Raw genomic sequence first — 25,586 nt, forward strand, 5'->3', positions numbered from 1 at the left:
TTGGTCCACAAACCTGCAGTCTCCATCTCAGGAAGCTGAGAAGCCTCATCACAGTACTGCAGGAATCCTGGAAAGCAGCACTGAGAAAGGAACATACCTTTCATGGACCACTCTGGGCCACTGGGCAAAGGAATATCACTCCTGAGCTTTAAGTCTTATTTTTTTGCTTCCATATTTTGGACAAGCAGAATTTGTTTTTCTTCTTCTCTGGCTCCTGGCTCTCAAGAGATCCATCTGCAGGAGAAGGAACAGACACAGAGCAGGTGAGAACGACAGCCTCAGTGCCACTCAGTGCTGCCCTGTAAGAGTAGAAAAGGCCATTACCCAACTTCTGGATCATGTCTGCCAACATCTGATCCTCCTCTTGCTCTCTGTAATGGAACAGTATGGCATTAGAAAACTCTGCCATGCCTCATGACAAGGTGGAGGATACTGAAAACCATGCAGACTGCTGTTATCTCCCCATTAGAAGATGGCCAACCTCCATAGCACACCCTGAGAAGCATGCAGGGAAAGAAAACACCCAGCTTGAGAAGTCCTAGACATTAGCAAGTTTGATCTGGCTCCCTTGAAAGCAAAGCCCTGTGTGGGGATTTCCAGACAGTGGTAGTCAAGCACTGCAGCACAGAGGCCCTTCCCTGAGCTGGCCTATGAATCATCCCAGTTCACTGAGTTGTGAGACACCACCAGACCCAAGGAGGTGAATAAAGGTTCAAATGCCAGTGGCTTGGTGCTGCAGAGATGCTCACTGAAATTGGGGACAAACACACTACTGTCTCCTTGGGCCTGGGCAAGGCCAAAGCCAAAACCATATAAGCATTACTAGACTGCTGGAGCTGGAGTCAGTGCCCTCAGGTCAAGAAATGAAGGCTGCTCTCAAAAACAGGAGGCACAAATCCAGCTACTTGACATGGCAGCCTTCCTTTGAACCTGGGGAGGATCCAACTCTTGGCTACAGATGTTCTTTCACTTGCTGCAGCAGATGAACATTCCCAGCTTCATGTTCCCAGAATCCCCCTGCAGCTCCTCTTCTGCCTCTATTCTTCCCATCTCCAGCTTCTCCCTCCCTTCCCCCTGCCCTCTACATTTTTAGAGCCCTTGTCCTCAGAGCAGCATTAGCTTGAAAGAGCATCGAACATGGCTGTGGTCTTGCTCTCGGTTCCTAACAGCTGCCAAGGAAGCAATGGCAGCAGCATTTAGGACAAGATGGTTGGTGACAGGTCACCACCCACCTCTTATGGAGCAGAAATCTGGATTACAGCCATTCATCCACCCCTAGAGCTTGGGCAGTGGAGGAAGTACAGTGGAAGTCATCCCTGGTCTTGGCTCATGTCCTGCCACCTGAGGGCCCTCACCTGAGCCTGTCCTCATCCAGGCACTCCACGATGCTATTGCGATCATTGACCGTGTTCAGGTACGACTCCAGCAGCTCCTGCTCCCGCTCCTTCTCCCTGGGTGTCTTCAGTTCCTCTGCACAAGACAAAGGAAAGCCATGTCACAGCTACAGATGAGCACCTCCCCACTGTGACTCCTGCTTCTACCCTGCTCCAGCAAGTCCCTCTCACAGGCCCTGGTTTGATTATCCTCACACTCAGGGGCACACCCCACAGCACTCCAGAGAGTGCAGGGTGGGTGAGGTGTCACAGGGAGTCTGTACCTGACAGCTCCACAGCACAGTGAGGAGATACTCAAGAGTGAAACTGAATCCCTGGCAGTGTCCTTCAGATCTGAAGGACATTCCAGGTCAGAGAAGAGGGCTCCATGCAGCCAGAGGCCAGCAGGACTCTCGGTGCAGCTGGTCCTTACCCGGCTTGCTCATGAGGTGTCGCAGCTCCATCTCAATATTCCACTGCTGCTCCTCCAGCTTCTGCTGTTTCATTCTGGAAGCGACCACAGAAGTGATGAGTTACTGCCCCTCCAGGCCCCAGGGCTTGACCCTTCCCATATCATGCTCAAGCCTCATCTCTGCAGTGTCCACCACGTGGGTAGGGCTTGGAGGATTGGAGGGGTTGGAGGGTTGGGTTGGAGGAAACCTCCCTCCACTGTGTTTGTAAGGTTTCCCTCCTCACAAATTCACCACAGGCACTGAGTGCTCATCAGTGCTCAAAGGCTCATCAGCTAATACTTCAAGAAGTTCTCCCAGAGAGGTCCTCAAGCCTTCCCTCATCCCACCAATTGGTACGTTACTTTTTTTGGCTGACACTCCCTCTCCTTCCTTGCTTATTGTTCACAGGTGAAGCATATGAGCAGACAGGTGAATTTCTGGTTGTACTTACTTGTACATCAGCTCTGATTCCTGTCTGAGCAGCAGCTGCTTCTCATGGATCAGTTTGAACCACTCCACCATGAGGGCATCCTCAGACTCATCTGCAAAGGAGACAAAAAGCAAGACTCCTTCAGAAGCTGCAGCAGTTCATTCTCCCTGGCTCAAATGCACAATGACTAAGATCACTTATATGAGCCACAGGCAACCTCAAGTGGAAACAGCTCATTGTAGGTAGTCCTGGGTGCAAGGGAAAGGCTGCAGATCACTCCCTGCAGATTCAAGGAAGCTGCTCACAGTTACTCTGCCACAGGACATTGAGCTCATCTTCCATGAGTCTGGCTCAATGCTGCCATTCCAAAAGAACCCACTAAGCCCTGCAAAACTGGAGCCAGCCTTGACAGCCAGTCTGGCTTAGGATCCAAAAGGCAGATCAATAGCAGCCTTCCCCTCCCCAGACTCCCTGATTCGCAGCCAAATAAACACAAGGCCTTGCCCAAACTATTGGTTAAGAGCAGCCAGAGTGTGTTCAGAATTCCCAGGGCTTTATCTTGATATACCAGGTACCTTGTAGCAACCTGGTGTCTCACATGTAATGTCTCACATTACATTGACTCTTGAAATGGAGTCAAGAATGCCCAGGGGTAAGATGTGAACCTCACTCCTCCCCACTGTAACAGAACTGCCCCTCAGTCTCCTTTACCTCCTTCACAGCCACGCAGTTGCTTCTCCAGATCCACTCCTTTCAATTCCAGCTCATCCAGCTGCTTCTCAATATCACACACCTTCTCCTGAATTTTCTCCTCAGGGAGGTAATCTGGGTGCAGCTGGGAAAAGAAAGACCACATAAAACTCAGTGCCCTGAGACTGCCTCCTGAGGTCACAGCCCCCCAAAAACAGATGGGAAATGACACAAGGAGCACAGCTGCAGAGCTGTGTCCTGGAAAGGCCAAGTCAGCAGAAATGCAGAGCTGGCTGCTCACAACAGAGAGGTGGCCACTGCAAAGTCACAGTGCTGTGATACATCCACTGTGAGTGATAACATGCAGGCACACTTCACAACCCACACCTCCCTTGCTGGGGGCTGCAACACCTACCAGAATTTAGTTTGGCTCTGCCTTATCCCAGCTTCTATTGTGCCCTGCATGAGAGAGAACCATCATTCTGTCCACCTTGTCTCTGCCACAGACCTTTTCGCCCTGGGAAATTAGGGGACTTGAGCATCTCTCCTATGAAGAGAGACTGAGAGCCCTGGGGCTGTTTAGTCTGGAGAAGAGAAGACTGAGAGGGGATCTGATCAATGTCTATAAATATCTGGGTGTTAAGTGGAGGGGGCCAGGCTCTTTTCAGTGGTTCACAGTGATAAGACGAGGAACAGTGGGTTCAAACTAGAACATAAAAGACTTCACCTCAACATGAGGAGAAACTTCTTTACAGTGAGGGTGACAGAGCACTGGAACAGGCTCCCCAGGGGGGTTGTGGAGTCTCCTTCTCTGGAGACTTTCAAAACCCACCTGGATGCACTCCTGTGCAGACTACCCTAAGTGATCCTGCTCTGGCAGGGGGGTTGGACCTGATGATCTCTTGAGGTCCCTTCCAACTTCTGATATACTGTGAGACTGTGAGACTGTAATTCAAATAAAACCTCCCAATAAAACAAACTGGGACCTATCTGGGTAAGCATTCCAGCAGGAGAGTCAACAACCCCAGCCTGTTCCACTCACACCTGCTTTTCAGCCATACCTTCGTTGGGGACACTGCCTCAGGCCTCTGGATGCTTTTTGGAACAGAGGGTGTAACTAGAATAGAGAAAAAAAAACAACAAAAAAACACCACAAGAAAGATTAAAAAATTTGTGGTAGGACAGTGCCTACATCAGCAGAGAGCACAAGAGATCCTCAGCACCCAACACATAGTACTGACTGCCCAAGGTGAGAGCTGTGTCCCCAGGAAACAGCACAGCCTGATTTACTCCTCGTGGTTGGACACTCAGATACCCTCTAGTCACAGGGTGCTGCTTTCATCCCCAGGGCACAGGTAGTCACCTAACTCAGGAGTGACTTGGGAGCTTGCACTTGAGAATATTGACTTCCATGTTTATTCATTACCTTGTTGAGAATCAGAGATTTTTATTGTGGCAAAACCCACTCTTTACTAAGCTTGCAAAGGACAGGACAGAAATATTGGGTTGCTGTTGCAGGAAACACCAAGATATACTTAAAAATGTCCCTCTAGTGCTCTTGTAGAAAGAAGTATCAGTAAATACTGATGAAACAAAGATGGTCTAGGGGACCTTAGCACAGGTGTGGGCAACTAAGGTTTAGTTTCCTCCACAAAACACTTTCTAGGTGAGAAGTCCCAGAGGCCCCACTACAAACCATTATTTAGGCCCTGGACACCTATTAAAATCAATCCTTAAGCAATGTGTATTTGTTCCACTGTGCCTCAGCTTCCTCTGCCCAACTGTGCTGCAAGGATAACTACAGAAGAGTGTGAGGTATTCGGATACCCGAGGGGCTGGGCTGGATAATTACCAGAGAGAGAGAACAGAGGTGTACGTGGATGATGTGATAAGGAAGGAAAACTCCAGTACCAAAAGAGCATGGCTGCAAAAAAGGCAGCAGCACTGAAGGCTCAGCACACACAAGGAGAAAGACAGGAGAGAGAGAGACTTGGGGAACCTCATGAGAGTCTGTCAATTGCTACTGACTAGAGGAAGAGTTCAAGGACAACTCTCTGGCTGCCCAGCCCATGCTCTGTTGTGTTTGCTTGGTAGAGTGCAAAAGGGTAAGGTGCTGGATGTGGCATCAGTTGTGTTGTCCCTGCACTGCTGGTCTCTGTCAGGGTAGTCTTCCCTCTGGATGCTGCTCATTTGCTGCCCTGTACACCTCCTGCAACTCCCACTTCTCTTAAAGGTTCCTCTGAGAGAGACCTGGCCTGCCATGAGCAGTCTGCTGCTGCTCCCAGAACAACACCTCCCTCTCCCAGCTCAGCCCTGCATCTCCAGGCTCTGAGTGACCTCAGCAGCACCTCTAACCAAGGCAGGAAGCTGCATCCCTTGGTCATGAGAAGACTGAGGTCACTGGAAGGGAACGGCTAGTAAAACGACACTCTGCTGACCAGCTCAGGATCTGATCTCTCTGATATCCTCAACTTGTGTCTTGACAGCCACAGAACAGGTTGGCTGCTTGCCAGTAAACTGGAAGTAGGACAGTTGGCAAGAAAACCCTGGAGCCTCTTTTCTCAACAGAAAACACCACCTATACCAAAAGACACAAATAAAATGTTCACCACAGCCCCACACAACACACACAGGGTTAGGGGCAGGACAAGTAGCTGCCTGCTCACAGCCTCTGAGTCCTGACGTAAAGACCTACACAGAGGAGCTGTCCTTAAGCCACAGGCTGCCAAGTGACAGCAGCAAGAGGACAGCCTTTCAGGTGGCAGAATTGTAGACACATGAAAAATGGAGTGAGACTGCTAAGAACATTTCCCATAGTGGAAATTCCCCAACAGCAATCATTAAATTTAGAAAGACAGATAGGAACTCAGTCTCCCTTCTCCTGGGACAGATGCACTGCTGAACTTTCTGGCTGAGGCTGAGGAAAAAGGAGAAGAAGACTTTTGGGAAAATGATGGCAGTGAAGACATGCTGAACAACACAACTGGAGTTTGAATGCCTTGTAGCTATCAGAGGTGCAGGCCAAGGACAATGCTGGAATCAGCTAACAAACACTAAAGCATGAGGCCACCAAGCCTTTGGGACCCATGCAGTTTGCTCTGAGACAAATCTCAGAGGCAGGGCTGAGCCTGAGTCCAAACAGGTAGGGTAGAGCAGGATGGGGTAAGGAAAACAAGCTGAGCAAATAGGACAGCAGCAAGCATGAGGTGAGTGGCATCAACCTCATTGGCATTGTGGTGGGATATGTAGGAGCAAGGACAACTGGACAAAGGAAGAATGGTACACAGTTAAATTGCGGTTGAACATACAGAAGTAAGAAACTAGATTAAGAGTAGGGACAAACTGGTCAGAACTGGTTAGGACATCTCTGAAAGTCCAAGGAGCAACAGCCTTGGCTGCTGCTACCATGGGTCCTGCCAGCTGGAGTCTCTGGCTGATAGTTCTCTGCATTCCTTTAATTTCCCAAAGCCACTCAGCTGGAGAGGAAGAGAGACATCAACTAGATCCCAGTTCCCTGAATTAGGAGATGGTCCCCTTCATAGCTCTGAGTATGAAGAATGACAGAGCAGTGACCTTGACAAATCCCTGATTTAATTTCTTCCCTTCCCACTGACTTCTCTGGCCTCACTAGTTCCTGCTTAGGTCAAGCTGGCTAATAAAAATTAATGACACAGATTTTTCCCCCATGACAACAGCCACAGGCTTAGCCACAGAAACCTAGGGGACATCTCCCAGGCTGTAGCCTGACAGTGCAGAAGAGAAAGTGCTTTCAAGAAGGCAGAGGAGACCTTACATGTAATAGTGCTTTTCTTCAGCTGGTTGCCCTCTTCTTTTTTCTTGGCAGAGCCTCCAGGGTCTTCCCAACTTTGCTCTGAATTCTGACAGCTCTTGATAAGATCTGAGCTGGGGATCAATCTCTTCTTCATGAATCCACCAGATGAGGCTGGATTAAGAAGCACAGACAGTTTTGGGGTAAGACATTTCAACTCTCTTATAAAAATCCCATTACTGCCCATCATCTCTGGCACTCACCACTAGCCACCTTCATTTCCAGTCCCAGTTCTCCTCTCTTGATGATAGCAAGGGGCAGAAGCCCAAAGACAAGAGAGGGAAGCTACAAATTACAAGGCCAGAGTGTGAGAGAAGTCAGAGTACAAGAGAAGGGTGGAGAAGAACAAACAGTTGGGAATCACTACCAAGATGTCTCACCATTACACAGCTATGCAAGAGACACTGAAATCTTGCTAGCTGTCTTGCAGAGGGGCACCCTGTGAAGACTGAGTCCATCTCCTTAGGGAAGGCACCACAGGGCCAAAGCAGGTGCAGAGAGCAAAAATTTATGAAAGCAAATCACAATCACCACCACCAAGTTCCTTACATCTGCCTTGCAGCACTAATCCCTGTCCCCTGCCTGACTAGCAAAATGAAGGCAAAGCTTATATCCTTCATACCAGAGTCCTGCTTTGCTGATGGGACAACTAACGGACTTGGCTTTGTCTCCTTGTGTGCTGGGCTCCCTGTTCCCACTTGGGAGTTATCAGTAGGTTTCTTAGAGCCACCTTGGTCTCTGTGAAGAAGAAAGACAAAGGTAGGAAACCACCCCTCTTGCAGAATGGTCCACAGGAAGGGATTCTGGACATCCTGGGCTGGGTCTCCATCTGGGGTGCTCATGCTTTTGTAATTGGAGTCTGGTGATTTGCAATATGCTTTCCCTCCCCAGAAATGAAAGTCTTCACCTTTTTTATCAACTTGCTGAAAAAAGAAGCATTAAAACACAGGAGTTCTTCCCTCCTATGTGAACACAGACCTGCAGCAACAAACACAGCTGCAAGTACAGACATCCCCATTCATTTGTCAGGAGAGCCTCTGGCTCCAAGGCACTCACTTGTTTGCTACAGGTTTCAACAGAGATCTCCAGTCTGCTGGGCTCTCAGATTTGTCTTCACCAACATTCATGCTTCCTAAAGAAAAGAACACAATATCACACTTGAATAAATAGGAATGAGCCAGATTTGATTCTCAGGAGGATCTTAGGAGATAAGCCATGCACTGGGGTAGATACTATGATGTTATTGCAGCAAACCAGCACCAGTTCACCAAGTTTTACATGGACAGATTCACGTTCAGTAGGGAGTAAATAACCCTGGTGGCACCTTGCCCCTTTTAGCTCAAATGCAGCTACAGAAACACAGCTTCAATGTAAATGGACAGGCACATCCAGCAGCAGTGTAACACAAAACAGTCCAGAGCTCAGACCAAAGGATGGGGCAGGAAGGGGGAAAGACAAAAAACCAACAAGTTCACAGCAAATGCAGATACATAATGCTAATGGCCCAAAAAAACCCAGGCCAGCTGGAAGTGCTTGAGACACTGAGTACCCCCAGAACATCACCCCTTGTCCCACTGCTCAGTCACCACGGTGGAAGCTCAGTTCAAAACACACAAAGAGGCTGGGTGAGCCCCAATTGCAGTCATGAAATCATCCTGAAGTTCTGGTAAGGTGTTCCATTTGGGAAAGGCTACCTAAGCCTCTAAAATCCTCCATGGTCTCAATATTTGATGATAGCTAATGCCTAGAGATAGTTAATACCTGGAGATCCTCAGAGAAGAAAAACTCCTCATGCTTAAAGCAGCAATTGCACTGGGACAAATGGAGGTATGTTGAGCCCCAGAATTCAGAAAAATCTTACATTGTGGTACAAAGTGCAGGAATCACTGACACATTCTTTATACTGGGCCAAGAGGAAGGCTTTAAGCTGGCATGCTGTGCCCAGGCAAAGCTGGATGTGATCAGTCATCCTCACCTTTGAGGCCTTTTGACTCTGGCTTGTGCACAGAGTCAGCAGGTTTGCTGGCAGCCTGGCTCTTGGGTGGAGGGTCTGCAGTCTTCTCCTGTTTAAGTGCTGTGTACCCTGTTTTGCTGGACTGTGCTTTTGGAGCTGGATTCTCCTGTGGAGAATTGGTGGGGGCAAACTTGCCACTGTAAAAGAGAACAACCTAGTGAGTCTTTTTGAAAGGATGGACCTTTTTATTGGCTTCTGTTCCAAAGATCTGTATGACTGCTCCTAGCTCAGTAACAAAAGCAGCCAGGAAAAAGGGAAGAAAGATGCAGGGACTTCTCCAAGTTATCCCAAGGATCATCTTGGCAGTCAAATGGGAAAGAGAAATAGTCCTTACCTGCTGGATGCTGAGGAGCCAGTGGAACTGAGTCCTCCTGGCCTGTTTGGAGAAGCATGTGATCCAGCCAGAGCCTGTATAATATGGTTTCGTGCCTGAGCCTTGTCAGCATTCACTGGACTGGCCTCAGTAGTGGTTCTGGTAGAGGCAGTTTTACCAGGACAGTGAGAAGAAGGGACTTGGGTTTTGGCCTCAGAGGTTTTATTGCTGGAGGGCTCTAATGACCGAAAAAAGTTTTCTCGGGCTTGCTGTGTTCTTGTTGTGGAGGCTGTCCATGGAGGCACTGTTGGGGCACCTTTAAGGTGGTCTGTTTTATTTCCCAATGTGGTACCTTTGCAGTCACTTGATTTATTTACACCTGAAGAGGACCATGGAGTATTTACACTTCTGAAGCCTGAGCTTCCAGAAGATGAAACAGATGGCTTGGTTGAATTGGCAAAGCCTTCCTGGCTGGGTTTCTTCAACACCTGCTCCGTTTTCTTGGGTTCTGCTGCTTTCTGGAACACCCTGGAAGCAGTAGGGGCTGGGGTACTCTCAGGTTTGCTCCCAGTGCTGCAGAGACCAGAGACCTGGACACTGTCTGGTTGCTGGTGGCTAGTACAGATGAACGTACCAGGCTCAGGCCCAGCTTTGTAGCCTCCAGGAAGAAGCACATTCCAACACTGCCTGCACCTGTGGATACAGAAGTTTCAGAAAACATCCTCTAGGGCACTGGGAGGCCATTGACACTCAGCTGAGAGTGCAGGCACAATTCCACTATCTGCACAGAGAGGTGGTAGCACACTAGCAGTGAGCAAATCCCCATATGCATACTCCTCAGGCACCAAACCAGGAGCTGCTGATGGCATGGTCTGAAGTAGACAAGGTCTGGATGAAAACAGACCTGTGCAAAGAGCTTCTTCTATGCATGGGGTCAAAAGCAGGCTCTGCCTCTGCTCTGAAAAAAAAATGAAGTCCCACAGCACTCTCCCTCCAGTGCCAAAGGAATCAGGCTGCCCCTCTGTGACCCACAGGCCTGCAGCCCCACTTTGAAAAGCTGTACCTGAAGCAGTTCCGGTGATAGAGCTTCCCATCCACCAAGTAGCGCTGCACCAGGTGCACATGGTTCCCACAGATCCCACAGCTGCTGCTAGGGATATTGCCACTCTCTGCCAGGACTCCTTTCTGTGGGGAGAAGCAGTGGGTGAGCAGGCAGCACCCACAGCTGCATACAGCTATGAATCTCTGAGATAGGTGAGCACTTGGCACACACAGAGAGAAGTGATAGCCAGAAAATCCCTGCTCCCACTGCCCCTCATGAAACAGCCCTTGGGAGCATAGAGTAAGGGGAACTTGTTCCCACAAAGCCAGACACCAGGGTGTTTTGTCTGTCTATGGGAAATTTAAACTGTAAAGGTCTCTGATTTGAGTCAGCTTGGAAAGGCCTTTACCCTTTTGAGAGAGGAACTCCCCTTCTTCCACCCTGTTTTCATCCCTGCTTTGAAGCTCTTTCCAAGAACTGAATCAAAGTTTTCTAGCAAAAAATCTGCTAAAAATCTCTATCCCCAAGACCTAGGAACAGCATAGCCATGTCCTAAGACACCCATGGTCTATTCAACACTAGATGAGTCCCAGCTCACTGCTGGCTTTCCAGTGACTCCCACAGGAACCTATGCAGTAATCAGATCTCTGGATTAAATCCCTCACAGTGAGCAGAAATTTTAGAGACCAAGTCCTTACCCCCAGGAGCCTTGAGCTAGCCTCATTGAACAGATTTAGGGTATAAAGAACACCCCAAAAGACACTTCTTACCGTGGTGACTGGGGAAGTTTCTTTTGGCTTTGCTCTGGCTGGTGGGTGGGCAGGAGGCAGTTTTGGTGGCACTGGTTTAGGAGGCTCTGACACAGCCTTCTTCCCAAGGGGCTGCTCCTGAGGTTCAGAGGAAGGACGTTTGATTCCAGCCATGCCTCCAACTGCAAGAAAGGAAGAAGGGAGGATTTTAAAGGAACATAAGAAAAAGCCATGGGCTTAGGACTAATTTACAGTACAGGAAGATCCAGAGGTGCCTGATGGATACCAATTGACACATGCTTGATTCACGAGCAGTTCTGTAGTGGAGTGAGGGGCAAGAGGTGGTAAGTAAATTTTATCAACATTCAGCTGAAACTGCTGATTTTTTTTTTTAATTTATTCTCAGGGAATTCCACAGAGGGGAATGAAAAAGTGGAAAACCACCAAACACCATCTATCAGTGGTGTGAACAAGACTGTGGGTTTGTACCTGGCCCATAGGTTGGCTGGAACTGATCACCAGTGAAACAAGCACTGCTGTTAGGTATCACAGCTAAGGAACTGAAGCACAGAGCGAGTTGCTGTGCTCCAGACTACCTGCACACTCTGAACTGTCCCTGCTGAGGGTGTCCACCCCACATCCCAGCCGGGACTCTCATGGAACAAAGAGGCTTGTTGAATGCAGAAATGACCACTAAAAATGGGTAATTCTACAATGACAAAGACTTGGAAGCACCATGGTGGTGTTGATGTGGAATTCAAGACTTGACAACAAGCCTGCAGATGGCCAGTCCCCTCTGAACTCACAACAAACAGAGAAAAGAGAATCTCCAAAACACTTCAGTCAAGCAAAGAATGATGCCCTGTGCCTGGGAACTGCAGCGAGGCTTCCCTGGGAAGTTTTTACAGACAAGACCCCTCCTCTGTCTCACAGGGATGTTATTTTTGCACCACTTGCTACTCTGAATGAGATGTCTCTGTGTTCCTTGTGGGATAACTGAGCCACAGCTTCACTGTAAGAGTGGCCAATTAAATGGCCACCCGTCTGAGAAGAGATTATATCCTGAGTAAATATATAGTGAGTCTGGGCAGGGAGCAGAGAGAAAGCCCAGCTCCCAGCAACCTCCTCTCCAGAAAGCTGGCTATCCAAATAAACACCCAGGGTTCCTTTACCACAGTGACCAGACACAGGGGGCTGGTGACAGTCAGCCCAGCAAACAGTTTAGACTCCAGCTGCCCCCTCACTTCCCACATGTGCCATTTATAAAACTCCCAAAGCCCAGCAGAAAGATGAGGGGCTTCAGCTCTACTCTTCTCTCAACACCTGACCTCAATAAAATACTGGCTGCTCACCTTCTCTGGCCTTCTGTGTCCTGCTTATTTCATGGTCCTGCTAGAGCCCATTTGAAGGGCACGACTATGGCATTAGGAGTCTGCCTGGTGTCAGAGGGCACATTCCTGGCTGGGCTCATTTTGAGACACACACATTCACCCCAGCAACAGGAATGTAACCAGAGTGTTTTGTGGGACACTAGAGACTATAAAATGTGCTGTGCTTGGTGACATGGTAGGCAAGATGCAGGGGGGAGGGGGTAAAGATCCCAAACTGACCCAGATTCCCACCACTTGGCACAAACATGATGGAATCTGTTTGGCTTCAGTCAGAATGGTTTCAAGAAAAGAAACAAACAAAAAAAAAAAAAAAAAATTAAAACCATTGAAAAATAAAAAATGTTAAGAAATTTTTAAAAAATTTAAAATGAAGAAATAAAAAATAAGAAATAAAAAACCCTTAAGAAATAAAAAAAAATTAAAAAATTAAGAAATAAAAGAATAAATTTTAAAAATTAAGAAATAAAAAATAAGAAAAAAAACCCCAAAGAAATAAAACTCTTAAGAAATAAAAAAATTAAAAATTATGAATTTTAAAAAATGAAAGGATAAAAAAATGAAGGGATAAAAAAATGAAGGGATAAAAAAAATGAAGGGATAAAAAAATGAAGGAATACAAAAATGAAGGAATACAAAAATGAAGGAATACAAAAATGAAGGAATACAAAAATGAAGGAATACAAAAAATGAAGGAATACAAAAATGAAGGAATACAAAAATGAAGGAACAAAAAATGAAGGAACAGAAAATGAAGGAACAAAAAATGAAGGAACAAAAAATGAAGGAACAAAAAAATGAAGGAATAAAAAATGAAGGAATAAAAAATGAAGGAATAAAAAATGAAGGAATAAAAAATGAAGGAATAAAAAATGAAGGAATAAAAAAAATGAAGGAATAAAAAATGAATTAATAAAAAAATGAAGACATAAAAAATTAAATAAAAAAGAAGAAATTAAAAAATATAGAAATAAAAAATAAAAAATGAAGAAATAATAAGCAATAAATAAAAAAGCAATAAAAATTAAGAAATTAAAAAAATAAGGAATTAAAGAATTAAGATACAAAAAAAAATTAAGAGAGGTGCAACAAGAGGTTGTGGAAGAAGAGAAAAAGTGTGCTTAACTATGTAATGAAATGAAGAAGGGAGAAGAGTTTAGACATTGAAGGCAGCTCCCAGAATGAGCTGCTCTTTCTTTCCAAGATGTAGGACATTTTCAATCCATATCTGTCCTCTCCATCTAGATTCACCTTAACCAGTTAAGTCCTTTGTGTCCCACTTTCTAAAGTTTCCTCTGGAGGAACCTGAGAAATTGGTTTATAGTATTATTTCATTTTGTATGAGCTTAAAGCCAAATACAAACCAAGTCTACAATAAAGCTCCTGTGAGCCCAGACAAACTCTCCAGTATGTGAATGTAATGTCTTGGCAGCTTCGTGGCCTTTTTTGTGTTTGGAGGAATTGCTACCACAATTATGCCAGTTGGGGGGGGGGGTCATTTTCTTCTGCTTCCTTATATCAGTACTGCTGTGCTGTACAAGATCCACCATGGATGCTGTGCCATTGGCACAGCCTCACAGACAAGCCCAGCCTTGTCAGACTCTGTGTTCTCACCAGCCCTCTCTTATGGCAAGCACTGGAGGTGCTTAAGAAAGGAAAGCTGAGGTGGGAACCACAGAGGGGAACTTTCATTGCTTCTGTCTGGTTGAACTGTAAGAAATTTTATACTGTATATTAAATTTTAAAGTGATTGCTTTAAAGACAAGGCACAGCCCTGCGCCCTTCCAAAAGCAATGGTGCTACTGTAGGCATTGTAAAGGATTCATATCCTCCACTGAAGTAGTTCTGGCACCAAAAGGCCCCTGTGCAGTCTATTTTGCTTTTCCATGATTGTTAGAAGACAAAGGAAAGCACAAAATTAAGCCTTGATCCTTTCCACCCCTCCAGGGAACATGGTACTTACTAGGAGACCGTCCGTGGAAGTAGTTATAATACTGGGAAACATAGGTGAGGATGCTCAGCCTGTCTGGTACCCTCAGAGCAACCATATCTTCTGCCTCCAGCAAGGCTGGGATCCCCAGCTCTTCCTCTGCCACTCGAAATGCCTAGAGAAGGAAGAAAACCAAAAAAGGGGTCTTGCCCAGCCCAGGCTGCAGAGCTGCTCCTCATCAGACATAAAAGACTCCACTGCAAACAGCCCCATTTGAGTAATAACTCTACCAGGGAACAGCTGCACCAGTTTAACTCCTACATCCTACAGCCCTTACAGGAACCAGCAGAGTCATGGCTTCCAGCCACCGCCTTGAGAAATTCAGGAAGGGAGCCAAAAATCTGGCCTGGCAAGCTGGCCTGAGCTCACTGCACAGGAACTCACCTGGGCTTCCCCTGCTCTTCCTCGAGCCTGCCTCTATCTGGGCAGGCACAGCTGCAGAGAGGCAAGCCTGGCAGAAGGGGCTGTGCCAGTCCAGGCTGGCAGACTGGCTTGCAGGCTTCCAGCCCAAGCTGGAGTGCTCCCCAGTTAATGGTGCTCGGGTAGGTGTTTGCAGGCAGCTTTTGATCTCTGAGTGCTGTGCAAATGTTAATGCCTCCTGCCTGCTCTTCCCCATCTGAAGATGGGGAAATCTGGGATGCAGGAGAGAGCTCCCTCTCCAAGACTAGACTGGAATAATGCAGAATTCCTGATACCTAGCTCTCTTCCAGCTTAACCATTTCCATGCTGCCTAACGTATTTTTGGACAAATATTCCACTCTGCTTTGAATCTGTATGTTCAAAGTCAGATCAAGAAGCCTTTATTAGAGGACAAAAAGAAATTGCAGTAGACATAAGGCAACTTTGCCTCTGCTCAACCCAGTATAGGGCTTTTACTAAGGGCTTTCTCCAACTCTCTTATTTCCTGGCTTATAGGAAAAAATCCTTTCCCTTCCTCTTTGGAGCATCCCCTTTGAAATGTCAACACTGTAAAGGAAAACAGAGCCACAAGGAATGCTACTGCTTAAACCCATAGTGAAAGGGTTAAAGAAAGACTTGAACATGTTAAAACCCTCCACATCTGACCTCTGTCCCAGACAAACAACACTATTGGTGTACAAGCCAGCAATTCCTGCTTAGAAGAAACAAACAGCCATTATTTTTGAGCAAGATAATTACCATATTTTTCCATTGGGTGTCCCAGTAAAAATGTGACTGTGCTGACTCTAAGCCTGCTTTCAGCCACTTTCCTCCAGTGCCTCATCGCTGCCAGCCCAGCCTGGCACTTGCCTGTCTCATAACCTGGTACTTGACATAGTCTTTGGAGTGTTCCCCATTGCTCTGGCTGCACAACTGGTCTGACCAGTGGAGTTTTCTTGCTGGACATTCCATGTGTGCAGTCTAGCAGCAACACAGGCCATGCCACCTCCTGCCACACGGTGCCAAAAGTAATCAAAATGCAACAAGTGGGAGAGGCTGCCTGGACCACAAAGAGCAGGATGCTCTATGCACACAACTGGTTTGGCCAGAACCAGGTGAGCAATGCAGAAAGCAGCAATAGAACGTAGTGTTCCCTCTGCCTAGGGCATCCTCATGTTCCAGGGTACTGGTTTTTACCTGGAGATCCAACAAGATCACCACCTAACAAGGCTCAGTTTGCCTTCTCCTCTACCTGCATGCCCAGGGTGGCTTTTGAAGAAGCACCAGGTTATTTCTGTATAATGCCTCTCATCAGTGCAGCTCCAAGTGCCTTACAAAGGAGGTAAGTGCCAGTGCTCCCAATTTGTGTAGAGGAAACAAAGTGATATGCTCAAGGCCGTCTGAACCAGACAGGCACAGCTTTGCTCTGCCACAGGCTACTGCTGTATTTGCTACACCATGCCACTCTCCATAAGCACTGACAGAACTGCATCCAAGGCCTCCAGAAACCTTTCTCCTCTTTATGTGTTTTTAAAACCTTTAGCAAAAACCTGCCACCAACTGAAATTTTTCTAGGATTTAGGGTTGGTTTTTTTGGCACTTGAGAAGTGACACATTCTTCCTCAGCAGAAGACCTTATATGGCAAATTGCAGCCCAAACAAGATTTTTTTAGCTGAATAACACAGCCCCTGAAAAGAAGTTATTGAAGCATCAAGAAAGAGCTGAACAATAGCTGAGGAATAGCACTGGAAGAAATCAGACCCACGTGTATGCCAAGGACAGTCAGAGCAAGGATGGAGAGCAGTCTGAGAGGAATGCTCAGCCCAGGAGCACACAGGGAGATGGAGAGGTCAACCCCACTCACAGCAAAGCCAAGGCAGCAGGATACCAGCAGTGAAAGGACAGCACAGACCAGTTATCCTACAGCAGGTGGAACAAGGAAGAGAGCAAAATAAAGAACATAGAAGAAATGAAGAGAAGGAGCAGGGCAAAGGGGGGAAACACAGGCAGCAACCAAGGAAGGGAGATTCTCTTTTTATTATAAGCACAAAGAAGGTTTTCATCAACACAAGCAGTTGGGGCAGCTCACACAGTTCATTTCCCAGAAATGAGCAATGCTGCCAGCAGAGTGGACACCACCAGCCCTGCTTGGGAAGGAGCAAAACTCTGGCCTTCATAGCATGCTGGCCAGGATGACCTTCCACAGCAAAAAGGCCCTGATGCCTGCCAGATACCAAACCTCAAAGGCAAAAATACTTGGTCTGACTCTCACTAAAGGAGAGAAACACTCAGGGCTGAACCCCATGTGAGTTACTGCTCACATACTGCAGCACACATCCTTGGGAAGAGGGGAGTCCATCACATTGCTGCGAACACAGCTGGGGCTGAAGGGGTGCAGAATCTAAGCAGCATGGAGGGGCAGGGTTAGCTCCCCCAGAGGCAAGGACCACCTCAGATGGCTCACTGCATCAAAGGATGTCCTGCCTCCAGTCCAGACAAGAGTAAGCTGTTGCGGTTCGGTCACGTCCTGAGCTCCTGCCAAACAGCCATGAAGCTGTGGAGCAATGCCAAAGGAAGAGAAGCATTTTAATCTGCTGCTTCTCTTTGTGAGGGAGAGGGGGAGGAAAAAAATCCTCCTTGGAACACTAAGCCCATGCCTGAGTCCAGTGCAGGAGGGGATTGCACTGGCCAGTTTCTTCATGGAGAGAAGAGAAACTCAAATCCCATCCCAAAGTGAAGTGTCCCAGCAGGATGAAGTTGTAGGATGTCTCCATCTTCCAGCAGCCTTCATCACCTACACTGGGATTGAGCAGAAGTGGGGGAGACTCCCTACACTTCCCCTCTCACACCAGCTACTTCCCAGCTCCTGCTCCATCCATCAGGAGCATCATGTCCGTGTTTTCACAGAATCATTAAGGTTGAAAAAGACCTCTAAGATCATCAGGTCCAACCAACCTCTAGCATCTATGCCCAAATTCCTGCTGCCACAGGGCACACTTGACACAGTCATCACTGTGCAGCCAGTGAAAAGTGTGAATCATCTGAGGGTGGTTTCAAGCAGACACCAAGCCTGGACATTGATTCAAATCAGAAGGCTGGAGTCAAGCAGAACACAGCACACTGCACCTGCAGGCTTTCTGTTGCTAAATCACATAAGCAAGGTACCAGGGCATAGACTGGACCAAAAGTAAAGCATTAAAAGTCACTTACCAACTTATTGTTCTCATACACATTTTCTTTACTGAGGGAATCGAAGTTGCTGAAATACAGAAAGAAGAGAAAAATCTCAGGTTGGTGATGTCAAGCAGGTTGCTACACCTTGTGCTGGTTTTGGCCTGGACACAGTTAATTCTCTTCTTGGTAGCTGGTATGGGGCTGTGTTTGGGGTTTGTACTGAAAACACTGTTGATAACACAGAGATGTTTTAGCTGCTGCTGAGCAGTCCTTACACAGAGTCAAGGCCTTTTCTGCTCCTCACCCATCCCACCAGTGAGCAGGCTGGGGGTGCACAAGAAATTGGAAGGGGACACAGCTGGGACAGGTGACTCCAGCTGACCAGAGGGATATCCCATGGCCTGGGACATCATGCTCCATATATAAAGTTGGAGGAAGAGCACGAAAGGAGGGGACATTCAGAGTGACAGCATTTGTGTCCCCAAGTAACCACCGTGTGTGATGGATCCCTGCCCTCCTGGGGTGGCTGAACACCTGCCTGCTGATGGGGAGTGGTGTGTGAATTCCATGTTTTGCTCTGCTTGTGTATGCAGCTTTTGTTTCACCAGTTAAACTGTCTTTATCTCAACCCACGAGCTTTCTCTTTCCAATTCTCTCCCCCATCCCACTGTGGGGTAGTAAACAAGCAGCTGTCTGGTGCTCAGTTGCTGGCTGGGGTTAGAACACTATACACTTCCAGCTTCTCAACCCTCCCTGAGCCTCACTGGTTCGGGGGACAGAGCACCTCCTCCCACTCTGCCTTCTCAGAGATGCTCTGGAGGAGGCAGTGTGACAGATCCTGTTCAAGTCAGTCACAGGCCTGCCATACCTCCCAGGACAGAGATGTGCAGGAGACCCAGCAGGCACAGCCATCTGCCCACAGGCAGCACAACACATTTTTGGCACATCTACACTTACAGGGCTGACTCCTGCAGCCTCCTGTAGACAGGGTGTGCTGATGCCAAAACATCCCATGCAGATTCAGGGGTTTTGCTGAGACAGCCAGGAGCAACCTCTAACTCCTGGGGTGGTTTCTGGCTTTCCCCACCTCAAAAAAAAAAAAAAAAAAAAAAAACCAAAACCAAAAAAACCCAGCCTCGATCCTCTCCCACCACAAAAAGATACAGTGCAGCTTTCTAGCCAGATTTTCAACACTGCCTCCCTGGAAGTACTTTCCAAGCAGTCACATCTATGCTCATCTCCCATCTTGCAAATTGTCTCTGCACAGAGAGACCTGGGCTCCACAGAGGTGTGGATCCCTCAGACACTGCATGCATCACATGCTTCTCCAATGCACCTGTGTCTTCTGATCTCAGAATCTGCTGGGATTCCACCAGCACAGCTTCTGGTTTCAGATCCTCTTTTCTCCTCTGGCAGAGCTCCACAAAACCAGCACCAGGAATCTGCCTGGGAAATACCTCTGCCCACAACACAATACCGCAGCTGATAACACCAGAGGTGCCTGTAGAAATCTTATTCTCATTTCCCTAGGGCTGTCACTTCTGATTTGTAATCATCATCAATAACTCAAAAGGAAGAGACAATTACCATTTGCAGTTACAAGCCAAAATCAACAACCCTTCTTCCTTTCTGCTGTCCCTGCACATCACTTCCCTCCTCCCCTCTCCCCAGATTTGCTCTCCTGCTCTCTGGTCCAGCTCTGATGCCATCTCTCTCTGCACTCTGCTGGGAGCTCAAAAGCCAGGACCTGACAGGATAGCAAGAAAGCAGGGGGTAGGGGAGGAGTGTGTGGTGCTTTCTCAGCCAGAGCAAGCGTGCCCCTTGCTTAGGAAACAGCCCCTGTCAGCTTTGTTTTGAACTGCCTGTCACTTGCTAAATTGGGAATACATAGCTGACTGTTGGCTGGCAGCCCTGCTCTCCAACGCCGCTTCCTTCTGCCCAGGCAAGCAGGCAGGGTCAATTCCTTTTTGATAACCTTGTTTCACTTTACAATCCCAGTACCTGCTGGCAGACCTAAGCGAAAGGCTGATAGCAGAGAGGAAATTCTTACTGATAAACAGAAAAGTCTGCAGCACCAACTTTGCATTTTGGTAGGCAGCAGCTTTATAACCGATGTGGACCTGGCCTTGTTAGCCAGTCCCTCACCTCTGAGAGGAGCCAGGAAAACTGTGTGAAAGCCAGGGTGATGCTGCCTCACAGCAACCTATTCATGAGGCAAACACATGATCTGCATCGCAGCAGGGGAACTTTTTCCACGACTTCTAACAGCAAGGAGCAAGCCAGCTCCTTTATCTACTTAGTACAGAAGGTGAAGCATTACATTAAAAGTAAGAGAGGGGCCTTCACACAGGGTTGTCCACCATGCCACAGCCTGGACCTTCTCCCTGCTTCCCACATCTGGTATTGCTATGTGAGATAAGGAGAGAATGACTGACTGATAAGACCCAAAGGTCAAACTCCCCCAAGAAGCACATAAAGGCAAGGCACATCCCACCTCTAAATCATATATTCTTTCCTGTGCAAAATCAAAGGGCCATGCAGAGGTTTTTCTTCAAGCAGTGCTCCTGCCCAGAGATTTCCCTTCCCTGAGACAATGGATTCAAAAGAGCAACAAAAATAATCACGAGCTAAAATATTTTCAGTGAAACAATAGATACAACCATCCTGTTTTGTGTCAGGCAAGAAAATCAGCTTTTTTAAGATTCAGATGAAGGATGTGATTGCAGCTCTCTGCCTCACTCCCAAATAAAGCCTCTGCATCAGGGACATCCTGAATGCAGGAAAACATGTGCAAGAGCAAAAGCAAGCTCCAGTTCCTTGGTCATGCTGACTCATAAGACAAAACATAGTGGAGTTACCTATTTACTGCTGGCCAGTGCCTTTTTCTCACACGCTGAACATTGCTGTGCTAGTGTGTGTGCAGCTTCACACAGAGACCTAAAAATATGGAACTCTGAAGGTAAATGTCTGAAACCACCTTTATTCCCTTAGGGAAGGTACAACCAGGCTACTTAGTCATTTGAAGAGCCTTCTGCCCCCTCACCTAGCTAGTCAGGTGAATTGTTTACACACAATATTTTTTTTGCAAATTGATCTTGCTGTTGCATCTCCTATCTTGGAATACCAAAGCTCTCTGGACCCATGTAATCCTTAGAAAGCAAAGCTAATACAAATGGAGAAGTAGGAGTTCTCCACTGAGAAAACACGAGCAACTGAATTAATTGGAAGAAGCGAAAAACATAAATCTGACCCAAGAGGGCCTCCAGTGTTGGAAACAAATCAGAGTGGAGTTGACTAGCATGGGAAGAGAAGTAAAGTTTTTAGCTTCCCCCAAAAAAATCCTTCTCTTAGCAAAAAGTGGATGAGCATTTCTCATGCCCACAAATCTCTGTGACCACCCACTGCTCCAGCTGCACAGATCCAGCATTAGCAGAGCATGCCACAGTCTTTTGCAAGCACACATGCTTCCAAAGGAAGAATCTCTGCTGCTGCTACAAGCGCTAACTTGGTTGGAAACTTGACCTTGGAGCAGACTGAGCAAAAAAATGCCAGAGCCATGATGGTACCAAAAAAGCTTCTGTTTCACAGCACTTTTGTACATTTTTTTTTCCATAGACAGTAAGAGATGTGCAATCAAAAGGACCACTGAAAAAAAGAGTGAAGCACCTTTTCAACAGCTGATAGTTCTTAACAGAAGCTTTAAATTCAATGTGCTCTGTTGGGAACAGGACCTTTCTGCTGTGCTCTTTCTGGAGGTGCAAATGGCTTGGGGAGAAGGAACAGAGCTGGGAATCCCAAGTGAAAGATATTCCCCATGTGGTCATCCTCCTCCCAACAATGCTTTCTCCATGCTACTCTGATCTTGCCAGCAAGCTGCAGCGTGCTGCTGGGGGTGACTAATAGCAGTTGAGACTCCCTGACCCCAGAACTGTTCTCCCCTCGCCTATGCCTGTCACACAAACCACAATCCCATGGAGGCCAAGCTGGCAGCAGCTCTACTTTGCCCCAGCCTTTTGCTAAGGAGATGGAGACTGCAGGCAACTCATCCTCAGCATTGTGAGAGCCCTCTCTGTCCAGATTGGTGACTATTGGCCTCATTCTGCCCCACTGAGCTCAGAGTGTCCCAGGAAATACTGCTAGAGGAATGAGCACCCACTACTGCTCAGCTGCCAAGGGGAATTTCATAACCAGTCAATTCCCAGAACACTGAGCTGAACACCAGCTTACAGTCTGGGAAAGAGCAAGATCCTGGACAAAGAGCAGCAGCCTAATCAAAACCTTTCCTCCACATCTGGCATTAATATCTGAGCGAGTGTGCACAGCTCCCTTGCTTCTGCTAACTCATCTGGCCAAGCCAAGGCCACTAAAACCGTGGTCAGAGCTTGCACGGCCATTGCTATCACATGTGGCAGCTGTCGACCTCAGCCTCCCACCACACTGCCTTGAGGATTCACATCCCTCAGATGAAAGAGCCTCAGAGCTCCATCATCATCCCAGAAAATGGGCTAGGATCTGCTTGATGCAGTGTGTGTGTGCCTGGCTGGGGCTGGCTACGAAGCAGTCTGCAGCTGGGACAAAAGAGGAGTGAATTTCCATGGTGATTCAGTGTGTGTCTCCACACTCCCAGAGCATCCTTGGGTGAGTGGGAAGTGAGTGGGAAATGCATTTCTAATTTTAAACAGCCTGCCCTGTTCACTGATAACATACATCAGCCAAGTTTGAGAGGTTTCCATATTTTCCATATGTTTTCCAGCAAGAAAACAGGAAGGGGAGAGGGACCCCCCACCATCCTCTCCTCTGAGCCACATATCCCACAAAAAAAGCCCATGCCTATAGCCATGTTTTGCAACTGTCTGAAGTTTTCTTGGGAATTTCTCAGGCTTCCGCAGGGAGAAATCCCCCCGCACTCCTCGGCCCCAGAATGTCCTTTGTGGAAAGCAAGACAGAAAACACACTGTTGCAAAACTCCAGCACCGTGACTGAATCACATTTCCTAACCAACTTATAAAGCAGAGCTGCTGCAAACACCCCGAGTGCACCAAACACCAATGAGCCTTTTCTAGTTTTATTGTCAAATATGATGCTTTTAAGCTTCAACGAGGATCTTTGCTAGAAGCAAGGGTTGGAGCTCAGGATGAACCACTTCAAGCCCTTGGGAAGCCACATGCGCACCCTGCTGCGCTCCTGTCATGGTGGCTCCTGCACCGGCAACACCGAGGGAAGCTTTTGCAGATGCATGGAGCATTTTCACAAGCATTCAGTCCCAGGATCTGACCCAAGACAGCCAGCAGCCCTGGCTACAACCACTTGAAGGTATCACTTCCTTCCAGTAGGACTTTGCTCAGCCAAGGATACACCTGGTGCTTTCCTGCCCTACACACTACTGACACCACTGATAAAAGCTTCTCTCACTTTGACCTTCAGGCAGTCTTTGCTGAGCTAGTCTCAGTCAGAAAGAGCTTCTGTAAGGTCCTGAATAAATTCAGGCAGAATTTCCATCATGAAAGAAAATGAATGAGAACAGAGAGCTGCCATAAAAAACATTTTCCCTCTTCATCACAGGAGAGTTTATTTTAAGTATGTGTATCCACAACCCTTGATGTACAGTTCAAGGATTATAAAGAATGCACTAAACTGGTCAACAAGATTATTCCAGCTTTCAAGTCACAGAGCCCCTCTGTACACCCATGATCCAGAATTGGCCAGGAAGCTGTCACCATCCCTCCTGGTCACATAAACCTTTCTGCCCTGGTATTACGTATTTTTAGGGCTGTGAATTAAAGGAAGGAAAGGAACTATCTGGAGTCACATGGACATGACAGCATGTCAGGAAGCCATACACAGCAACACCATGGTGACTGCCCAAGCACTGGGCATTACAGGGAAAGTGTGCCTGAAGCTCCTGCATTAACCTCTCACTGCCTAAGCCCACTTCTGTTTCTTCCAAGACAACAGAGGAGACAGAGTAGGAGGAGATCTCTTTGGGCTTCCTTCAGAAGTGAGACACCTGTAAGAGAGATCTCCACAAACAAAGCCAAGCAGCAGGCTGTCCTAGGAGCATGAGGGGAAAAGCGGAATTGCAAGGAACAGGAGGAAAACTGCAATACAGGAAAACCCACTCCAGCCCTCTACCAGCTGGACACATCTGACTAGGAGAGACCCAACACTTAAATCAATACTGCTGGGCAATCTTTGCACTGCTCCTCTTGCCTTGACCTCCCCTCTCATTCTCCCAACCTCCAAGTCCAAAGAGCCTAGAAGTAAAACCAAAACCAACTAGAATCAGGATCGATGTCTCTCTGACAATTCACCTTTCCAGACGTTAACATTTGGGCAAAGGCAGGTCAAACCCCACAGGGCACCAGCAGTGGCACCAGCAAGGGGTGGAAAGCGTTTTACCTCCCACAGACTGAGGTCCAGATGGGAAAAACAAGTGATGTGCAGGAATCCAGCAGCTGCTGGGCCCTGCCCTTCTATTGTAACTTGTTTAAATTGCCTTTGCCTTCATACTCCTGAGCACTGGAGCCACATCTGGACGAGCGAGGAATGCCCAGCCTAGGCAAACACCAACAGAGAAGATTCAGTGTCTGGACTTGTCTTGCAATGGAAAGGATGCACTTAAAACCTTTGTAATTCAGTTACAGAGGGAGGAAAGGGGGAAGAGGAAAAATACAGGGGGAAAAGGCAAGTAGGCAGCAAGAGCAGAGCTCTTCACTTAAGAGATTTTCATCTCGGGTGCCAGCAGAGCTTCTGGTGCCAGTTGCTGGCCCAGAGCATCTCCCAGGGGAGCTGGGATTTCTGCTAGGGCTGTGTCTGTGGGGAAGGTGAGGGCCCATGGTGGACAGAGGGCTGGGGGTTCTCATCTGGATGGTGGGCTGACCGCAGCCCAGCAAGGGCCTTGGCCGCGAGTGCAGGGGGCCAAACCGACAGCCCACGCATAAGCCTCGACGCCCGGCGAGGGTACTCACATGAGGTCGGGCCGGTGCCGGTGGAGGATAGCGCAGAAGGCGAGGCCGTCGCGGAAGGAGGTGGTCATGTTGGTGATACTGACATCGCGGTAGCCCTCGCACTGCTGCTTGCACCACAGCTGCAGGTTCTGGATGGCCGCCATGGCCTCCACGGGAGGGCCGGGGGAGGCGGCGATGGCGGCAGGCCCCGTACCCCGGGGCGGCTCGGCGGGGCAGGAGGGACCCCTGGCTGTGCCGAGCCCCGCCGGAGGCTGCCGGCGTGTGGCAGCCGGCCGCGGCGGGAGGAGGCGGGGAAAAGGGCGGGCGAGGGGCGGGCGGTGGCGGCCCCTCAGGGCCTCCCTTTGCCGCGCCCCGGGGCCGAGCTTGGCAGAGCAGGGGTAGAACGGCGAGGAGCTGGACTGCTCGGATCGGGAGCGGCGTGGGCAGCGGCAGCGGCCGCGGTCCGGCGTGTGTGGTCGGAAGGAGGCTGCGGCGCCACAGGCACGGGGGCTGTCGCGACTTGGGATCCCACACCTCAAGCCTCCTCGGTGGGAACAAAGGAAATTTCCTTCACACCCACGCGAAAAAAGAACGTCAAGTCCAGCTGTTAACCCAGCCCTGCCAGGTCACCATTAAACCCTGGCCCTCAGCAGCGCACCTACACGGCTTTGAAACCTCTCCAGGGACAGAGATCTACCCCTGGCCAGGGCAGCCTGTTACAGACCTTGAGAACCCTTATGGGGAAGAAATTTTTCCTGATGTCCAACCTAAACCTCCCCTAGCACAACTTGGGGG

General features: G+C 48.2%; 1 protein-coding gene across 1 annotated transcript; it reads right to left on the reverse strand.

Moving 5' to 3' along the window:
• Nucleotides 1-148: 148 nt before the first annotated feature.
• Nucleotides 149-24,955, reverse strand: MICALL2 (MICAL like 2). The gene is made up of 17 exons (XM_054391325.1): nt 24,813-24,955; nt 17,881-17,929; nt 14,244-14,385; nt 10,914-11,074; nt 10,165-10,286; nt 9,123-9,794; nt 8,750-8,925; nt 7,831-7,906; nt 7,397-7,512; nt 6,739-6,888; nt 4,007-4,062; nt 2,967-3,090; nt 2,277-2,367; nt 1,807-1,880; nt 1,356-1,470; nt 325-371; nt 149-234 (listed from the first exon to the last, which is right to left on the reverse strand). Exons 1-17 carry the CDS (start codon nt 24,953-24,955, stop codon nt 149-151), a joined length of 2,400 nt encoding a protein of 799 aa, XP_054247300.1.
• Between the last annotated feature and the right edge of the window lie 631 nt (nt 24,956-25,586).

Source organism: Indicator indicator, chromosome 22 (assembly GCF_027791375.1).
Source record: "Indicator indicator isolate 239-I01 chromosome 22, UM_Iind_1.1, whole genome shotgun sequence".
NCBI lineage: Eukaryota > Metazoa > Chordata > Aves > Piciformes > Indicatoridae > Indicator > Indicator indicator.